At 45.3% G+C, this 8888-nt stretch overlaps 1 protein-coding gene across 1 annotated transcript; it reads right to left on the reverse strand.

Annotated features, from left to right (window-relative positions):
• Nucleotides 1-1096: 1096 nt before the first annotated feature.
• Nucleotides 1097-5443, reverse strand: C3H1orf115 (chromosome 3 C1orf115 homolog). Its single transcript, XM_058802263.1, has 2 exons — nucleotides 4824-5443; nucleotides 1097-2556 (listed from the first exon to the last, which is right to left on the reverse strand). Exons 1-2 carry the CDS (start codon nucleotides 5130-5132, stop codon nucleotides 2437-2439), a joined length of 429 nt encoding a protein of 142 aa, XP_058658246.1. The 5' UTR covers nucleotides 5133-5443; the 3' UTR covers nucleotides 1097-2436.
• Nucleotides 5444-8888: the final 3445 nt, after the last annotated feature.

Below are 8888 nucleotides of genomic sequence, written 5' to 3' on the forward strand. Positions count from 1 at the left end.
GGATGTCAGCAGGTAAAAGTCCACTGTGCTGAGCAGTTCAGGAACTAAGGTTCATGTTTACCTTTGTGGAAAGTCTGAACAGGCTGGACTCTGTGTGTTGCAATGAGGGAGCAGCCTTACTAGTCAGGGGACATAGAGACAAATAGATGGGACACTCACTCCACACAGAAAAATGGAGACACAAATCTCTTCCTACATGGCTTAAGTAGTTTGAAAAAAGGTCTAATGATTTATGCTGTAAGAGCACTGTAAAACATGGAGGGGTGTAACAAAATGTAAAGTTAAACTCTGCAGGCTGGTGTGGCATGTGGGTGTTAGGACAGCCTTGTTCTTATTGCATTATAACAGCCCTATGGCATGCTGGTGGGGCAGACAAGAGGGACAGGTCTGTCTGATGCTGTCGAGGCAGAGACGGAATGAAGGACTCCATCCTTCAGAAGGGGAATCAGAAGGCTGAAGGCCAGCTTAATGAAAGTAGCAGGTCCTTTTGTAATGTGGCTTGCCAAGGTGAGACTTGATTGGTCTCAAAGTAAAAACCTCTCACACCATTGGTGAATTATGAATAGCACACTCTGGATAATTGTATCTATAAACAATGGTTACAGAAAGAGAGATAATAATTGTTTTCTCTAAGTTTCCCACAGCTTCTCACAGCTTCCCAGGAAAATCCTGGCACAGCTATGTCTCTCTGTTCAGAGGATATTTGATTCCTACAGTCTGTCCCCACAAAAAAGCTCAAGAGAAACAACTGAAGGTATGAAATCAATGAGCAAAATCCCTTTGTGGCTGTTTCTACCCCAGCTTCTGCAGCCTTAGATCCTCTGCAGCCTCATCTCCACACCTTGCTGTTCCTGAGCATTTCCACACGGTCTGGGCTACAATCATGTCCTACCAGGGCCCTGAGGCCACAGGCAAAGCAACGTGGGGAAGTTTACACTGCAGCTTCCCCTCGCTGGCTGGGTTGCTGCTGAGAAACTCTTCTTTTGTGAGCTTACTTAGGAGTGTAGGTAAAAACAGACATGGATCTCATGGCTTTTATTTACAGTCCAGTTAGAAAAGAGCATAACACCCCGCCCCCTCCCCCCTCCATCTGATTCATTTGCTACATTTAAAAGAAATACAGTGTGGTTTGCCAAGACATACAAACTCCTTTGTTCTGAAAAGGCAAAGAAAGCAAGTGAACAGCATTTTTTTCCAGTTAAGTCAACTCCTTGATTACAAAAACACCATCAAAACTAGAAAGATACATAATACACAGAGAAAGTGCTAGCAGGGAAGTCAGTTACGACCACCACAAAAGACTGACAGAAACAAACAAACAAAAAAAAAAACCCACAAAATTTTCAAGGCACATAACCCACCTTGTTCCTGTGTCATCAATATATAGTTTATGTCCCTGGAGGTCTGACATGGAAGCTGCTGCATCTGCAGCACTGAGCTGAGCTATCTGGTATTGACATCCTCTGCTTACAGCTTCCAGGTGCAGAAATGATGATGGAGCTGGCAGGTTATTTGGCCCCATTCTCATACATCACACCTGTACATTCTTATACCAAATGCTGTATGTATATTTTTTTTCTCAGATGCAGCTGGCAAACATTTGTTTTTGCCCTGGTGAACACCACAGAATTAGGTGTAAAATGCTCAGCTTCCAGAATCAAGTATATCACATATAAACTCCACTCCCAGTAAAAAAATACATGCAGATTTCATAGTAGCAGAGGAAAAGTTTAAAATGTTAATCACAGTGAGCTTTTAATGCCCCAAAATCACAAATACACACCTTGTTTTCTTTCTGTATTTTTACATCTTTCTCATGATTATTTAAAGGCTTGTTATGTCCAGCGTTTGAAATGCACAACCATGGTGTAGCAAAGGTCTCCGTGTCTCAGGCCACATTCCATTTATGTCCAAGTATATTTTTAAGTACACTCATAATCTTAACCCTCTCAGGTGAAAAACTACAACAAACTCAGAATCTCAGAAAACCAAAGACTATCTTTTCCTAATTCTCTGCTATCTGTTCCCTCCACTGCTCTGACAATTTCTCTCACTATTCAAACTCATCTCCACCTCTCCAGCAGCTCTGCCATCCTCTGTTGTCCTTCATTTCTCTCTCCCTCATCTACTTGCTTTTCCATCCATCCTTGGCTCCCTTCCACACAGCAGGAAGCTCTGGAAAACCAACTCAAGCCTGAAAACAAACTTCAGTTCAATTATTCAAAGATTATTTTCTCATCCTTATACTTCTTTGACTTGATCTGATTTTACAAAGCACCAGCATTTTTTTCAGAGAAGAGCACTCAGTCTTGGGAAGGGCCTGGTGCAGGCTCAGGGGTGTTGGTCCAAGAGGTTTTTCAGATCCAAGTCTCAAATTTAATCCTGAGAAGGCAGCAATGGCCTTGTGTCCTCTCCCGTGGGGCACAGGGAGCTGCGCTAGCGGACGAAGGATGCCACGTGTGCTGACACTCCAAAGGGAGCAGAATAGGCTGCTGCTAATCCTTGCAGGCCAACCACCAAGTAGTGACAACCCTTCTGCAGAACCTTCCCGACATTCTGGGGAGAGAGATGAGAAAAAGGGATAAAAAAAAGACAAGGTGAAAGAAAATACCTTCACATAAAATCATTCCAACAGCCAGTGTCACAGCCCCAGAAAATGAAATCCTCCCATAGCTAACAAGGGCTGAAGGGTGGAAAAACATTTTACTATCTATTTTTACATAGGCCTACACACCCACAGGGTATAGTTAAACTGAACGGATGCAGCCTCCACAGGAAGCCAGGCTTTTACATGTGATTCTGTTCAAGAATAAAATTAGTTTAAATTCACCCTAGTTTCTAGAAGTACATAATTCCCACATTACATGTTCTAACTATGTTAGCAATCCTAGAAGTTCATAATGTGCCTCATCACTGAGGGTAAACAAGAGGGCAGTAATCACTGAGAATATTTTTAAGGAAATGTCACTGCTTTTTGTCAAAATAAGAAAGTTTTGGTCCACATCAGTACACATTCAGGAAGTCACCTACATACTGCACTAGAAATAAACTTGCCATGGATTATTTAACTGAAAACCTTAATCTAATTTTCATTTTTGATAGTTTTTGCTCATGTGGCTGCTCTCAACTGGGGAATTAATACAATGTAGTCAGATTTGGAGGAAGATCAAAATTAATTGTTAGTAACTCCTTATGGTTACGTAGGACTAGATTAAAATGACCTCTTATAACATGGAAAAAAACAAATCTGAGTAAGTATTTTTAAATCAGTGAAATCCAGTCAATATCTATTATATTCTTATGATTTCTTAAAGTTGGATTACAGAGGTTCTAGCACATAAAAACCTTCAACTGTCATGATGCAAAAACAGGTTAAACTTTGCTGGTTTTACTCCCATGGAGACTTACTCAAAACGAGTTAAGATGCCAAAATAAAAAGGTGGCTGGAGCCTGGGGGCAGATCCTGAGGCTGGAGGAGGAGATGCAGGGCCTTCCCTTCCCACATCTGCCCCTGCCTCACTATGTCACGCTGGAGTCTTCTTTCCCCCTTCCTGCCCTTCACTCACCCAGACCTCACCTGTTCTTTGTTGGGCTGTTCTTTGTGCCAGAGCCAAACTGGCAACCCTTCCCTGTGGGAATGTCATCTGATCAACACAGTGCCCAAGAACTGGCCTGTGCTCTAAACACCATTAAAAGCCAACAGCAACAGCACCACCAGCAAAGTCATGACCTGCTGCAACCATTCTCACAAGACTGCACTGTACAGATCAGGCCTACAGGCTTGAGACAGCTTCCTACTGCATGGGACCTGGAAAACACAGCGCTGGGAACTCAAAGAATCAAATTATTCATGAAAGAATGAAATATTCTGGTAATTTCTTTATGAAACAGTAGGATTTGAGAGGCAGTTCCTGACAATGTTGACATCTGTAAACTGAATTTCAAATGTAACTTTGCCAGGCTTAATGGCATTTTCTGCATGTCAGACATAGCAAGCATATCTTTACCAAAAATAATGGGGTTTTTAATAGAATGAAGTAGAAAATCATATCTCATGCTGACATCTGTAATGTCAGCAGCAGGAAAGGATTCCTGACAACAGACAGGTTTCTCCTGATAACACAGAAACTATTTTTTGCTACGAACATCCAAGACATACCTGAGGTGTACTTAAGTGACATGAACAAGAGAAAACAATAGAATTCTTCCACATGGCAGTTTTGTAACCAAAGGCACCCATCTTCCGGTGGGAGGAAAACCAAACCACCAGACTGTAGGACTTGTGATTTCCCACACAGGAAAGCAAAAGAACAACTTTGATCCAAAATTGTTGTTACAGATGAAGAACAAACTGCTTTTTTCCCCCCTGTAAATCACAGCAGTGATTTCAAAGGGTCACCTTGGCCAAGGAATGTCCTGCAGGGCTTTTGACCATTTCTTTCAGGCACTTCAGTAGAAGGCAAAAAATGCAGGCCAATTAACTGGAAGTTTCAAGAAATAGTTTTAAAATTATGACGCCGAGGAACGCAGAACCAAGCGAGACAGCACCCGTCCCCGTCACATGGATCAGCTTAGTGTCATTTTCACTTCGAACAGACAGATTTTGTGTTCTTTGATCCAGGAGACGGTCGGCGTCCGCTCCCCCGCCCCAGCAGCCCCGGCTCCTTCCCGAGCAGGTCCAGAGCAGGCGCTGGCTCCGAACCGCCTGCGGGACAAGGGGCATTCCGAGAGCCCCGTGGAACTGCCGGTACCGCAGGCCCCGTGCCGGGGTCCCCGTGCCGAGGGGCCCCGCTCCGGCCGTCCAGGGCGCGCTGTGTCCTCACCTTTCCGTACTTCTTCAGGCGCTTCCCGTAGGGCCGCTTGCCGGGAGCCCGCGGCGGGCGCAGCGGCTCGTAGGAGCCGGGCAGGACGGCGAAGCGCACCTTCCTGCACCCGGCGCCCTCCTCCTCCTCCTCCTCCTCCTCCTCCTCCTCCTGCTGCAGCGCCGCCGGCCGCGGGGCCCCCGCGCTGCCCCCGGCCCCCGCCGCCGCCTCCTCCTCCTCGCCGGGCAGGATGGACACCTGGTCGTCGCCGGCCCCGCGGCGGGAGAATCTGCCCCTCACCTTGGCGCCCAGCCGCGCACCCACCGTCATGGTGCCTTCGGGCGCCGACCCGTCTGCGCCGACCTCGGGCGCTTCCTCCGCCGCTGCGCCACAGGTGTGGCCGGAGGCGGCCGCTGCCCTCTCCCCGGGGCGGGCCGGCCGCGGGAAGAGGCGCCCCGGCCCGGGGCAGGCAGGCGTGGGCTGGCGGTGCCCCGGCTGCGGACCCCGGCCCTTCCGCCGCTTCGGTGCGGGGAGCCGGGAGCCGCCGCTGAGCCCGCGATTGGAGTTCGTCAGCTCAGCGGGGACAGGCGAGCGCTGTCGGGGCAGCACAGCCCCGCACCGCGCCCGGGCTGCTTCGGCCGCGGCTCTGCGAGGGCCGGCGAGACCCTCGGAAGATCCTTCCGTGGCACCGCACGCACGGCCCCGGCCCACGGCAGGTAACGCTCTTCCCTCGTCAGAGAAAAAGGCCAAGCTCCTTGGACATCCCTCAGTTATAGGTGTTCCTACTAAAGCCACGGATGAACAGCCTCTTCTGCGTCCTGGGCTGCGTTCGAATGCCCCTGGGCAAGGCGAAAGTGATGAAGTTTCTCAGTGCCTTTGCCCAGATGCTGGGGGAGGCTGTGATAGCCCCACCTCCGCGGCTGGGGTGCTGCAGTCTAACAGCTGCCTCTGCTAAGCGGTGTTCCTCTGCTAGGGCACATCAAGAAACACAAAATTGTACAGGGAGGATAGATACAATTTATTAAACCAGTTGGTGTATTTATCAAGATTTGATATGCATATGGAGGTTTGGACAGGCAGATGCAACAAGGGGACAGACTAAACCTTTCCCCTTTAGTAAGAAAAGTCTAAGAAACAAAACCTTGAACCCGCATCTCCCCAAGACGTGTGTGTAACATTCAGAAAGTAAATCCTGCACTTCACATTCTTACCTGCCCCAAGGATGGTGATTCACCGCCTTCACAGCTCCAGAAAGAACTATGTAAAGAACAGGGTGGGCGTGTCCCTGAAGGGTGGAAGGTGTGAACTAAGTCTCAGGACTGTCACTACAGGAGAAGAGCTCTATCCCAATAAATGACAAGCTCTGAGGTAGATAATTTTTCCCTATCTTCCCAAGAGAGGCAGACCTTTCCCCACAGACTTGGTTTGTACCTTGTAAGCTTGCTTCCCTTTCCAGAACTCAACTATCAAAAACCTCACAGAATACATCTCTCAGCTGAGATTTAGTGTCTCCATTTGCACGGTGGCAGGGGAATCATAACATGTTCTGAGATGAATAGGTCCAAGGTACCCTCAGGTGTATGACACCAGATACCAAAACCTCATGTCTAAACAGTTCATGGAGTTTTAGCATCATCCACTACCATATGGCATAATAACCCCACTTGGTTCCCAGCAATGCCATTCATTCAGTGGACCAGGAATTATTGTTTATTGTATTTTCACTGATTTATATACATTTTAATATTTTTAAACTGGACTGTGTGAAAAGAGATGCACTAGTTTTGGAAATGTTGATATACCTCAAAGCAAGAAATGCAAAAAACCTCCCAACCCTGACTAGCTGAACCATGCAGTAACCTCACTGCTCACCCTCCACCCATCCCAAATAACTCCCAGAGATGCTGCCAACAAATTACAATTGAATTCATGAGGTCCCTGGAGATTTGAGGCACCCGTATCCTTGCCTCAAGCTGGGAAGTTTGATGTGGCATTTAAAAACTTTTGTATTTCTAAAGTTAAAGCTGTGCTGATAAAATGCCACACCAGTTCCCTCCCACATGGAAGTTGGGAACATTTGGAACTGAAATGCAGCTTATCCCACTCTTACCTAAGGAGTAACTGATAGTAAACAGGTCCAGCATAAGGCAGCTGTTGAGGGAGCCCAGAACCAGACACTGAGGTTGGGTAGGCACCATCTCACTGATCCCAGACTAAGAAGACTCTGCTTGCCAATAAAACATGAGACCTTTCTCAGAACTGCTTTCTCTGATCTTCCTGTGTTACTCCTGCTGGGGCAGCAGATTTGGAAAGCCAAATGCTGCACTTGCGTGGACCTACACCTTTTACACTCAGACTGTGTCCTTGAGGAAGCTCCAGGTGTATTTGCTATGGAGAGCATGAGGTGGGTCACAGCTCGTCTTCCAGCAAGGCAAAAAGAGAGCACAGTGTTTAGGAATCAGGGCACTTTCACACTGCTGGCAGCCACTGGACAGAACATAATTTGCAAGCTGCTTTGAAATATAAACATTAAATTGGCAGTGCCATGTTTCATGGGAAAGCTGAATTAAAATTTGTCAGCTCTGTCCTCTGGAAAAGCTATGTGTCTTTTATGGAACATTGCTACATCTCTGGTTACACGGCGCAGAGAAAACCAGTGGCAATCTAGGGCAAAGTTAGTCATGGAAAAACAGTGCCTGTAAAGCGGGAAGCTCTCCTAAGTACTTAATCTACTGTCTCACAGCATGACCTATATTTTTTTCCACTGAACCTTCTGAAAAGGCAAAGGGTTTTGTTTCATGACCAAGTTCACATGTGACCTTAGATTAGCATCACAGTTACATTCCAGTTGTGTATTTTTAAGAATAATCAAACATTTATAGACCTTTATGGGTAAATTGAGTAGACACACAACCTCCTCCTCCCCAGATCAATTTTTGGTGAATTCCTGTAAAAGAACCTGGACATCCATTTCTCAGCAATGCTAAAGCACCAGTAGTTTCTGAACAGTGCAGGACCACTGAATCTGTGCAATGCTAATTCAGAATTCACACCATGCTGAAGATGGAGCTTCTGTACCTTGAAACTGTTTTGCTACCTGCAGTAATGACTGTGCTTTTATAAAGGGCAAACAACAAGTATTTTAGTATGAGAACTGTTCAAGTAAGTTTTAATAGAGTGCACCAGTGAATCAAGATGACTTGCATCAGATTTGGTTCAATGAACATCAGATGAAAAAAAAAAGAAAAGGGGCTACAGTTCTTTCTTTCCAAACACCACCCTTTTTCTAAGGCAACAATACACGTCCATTTCCGAACATAACTGTTACATAGGAAAGCTACATCACAGTACAGTATGTAAAGTCCATCTTGGTCAAGAAGCCATTAGAGAATGGCACATTTACTACACTTACAGCTTTCTAACTTAGGGTTACAGAGTTTACCACAGCTTTTTTTTTTTTTAATTTTTATTTTTTAAAGTGACGATTTCTTAATGAACTTTCTATTCTTCACAAGAGTGTGCAGATGGGGCCCATATGTTGATATTACAGTAATTACGACATTAAATAACATTGCACAACCAACCTCTATGGTTAATTCAGTACAAAAGAACAAGTATTAAAATGTACCAGTACTAGTGGTTTTACATAGTTTATAATCATTAATTATGACGGAAAAAAAATGTGGGGCTGTTTTTTTTTCTTTTCTGTAGGCAAGTGCCTAATTACAAAGCGGCACATTACAGGCATAATGATGTGGAATAAATACAAGAAATCTGGTAAAATATTAAACACAAACAGGTTACATGGGAACAAACTGTACAACCACAAAAGCATAAATCAACAATTTATCATTATAAACAATGTATGTTTAGCTGTAAAATATTATGTGGAATTGCATGTATTCTTTGGGGGCACATGTTCCAAAAGCCAAGCTAATTCCTGAGGTGGTGTTACTAACTTACACAGTTGGTCAACACTTCAGATTATCTTGTGCTATTAAACAGTCCCAATCTTAATAGAGTTCCATAAAATGGAATTTGTATTATTCTGAAGGCAGCAAATAAGTGATATTTTATACCAAGATA

The sequence above is a fragment of the Ammospiza caudacuta genome, chromosome 3 (assembly GCF_027887145.1).
Source record: "Ammospiza caudacuta isolate bAmmCau1 chromosome 3, bAmmCau1.pri, whole genome shotgun sequence".
NCBI classification, from domain to species: Eukaryota; Metazoa; Chordata; class Aves; order Passeriformes; family Passerellidae; genus Ammospiza; species Ammospiza caudacuta.

Bases quoted from the DNA above. Each gene is read 5' to 3' on its own strand.
- C3H1orf115 (XM_058802263.1), bottom strand. From the start codon at position 5,132: ATGACGGTGGGTGCGCGGCTGGGCGCCAAGGTGAGGGGCAGATTCTCC. The intron at 2,557-4,823 runs GTGAGGACACAG...CTCTCTCCCCAG, and splicing joins GCCTGAAGAAGTACGGAAAG to AATGTCGGGAAGGTTCTGCA.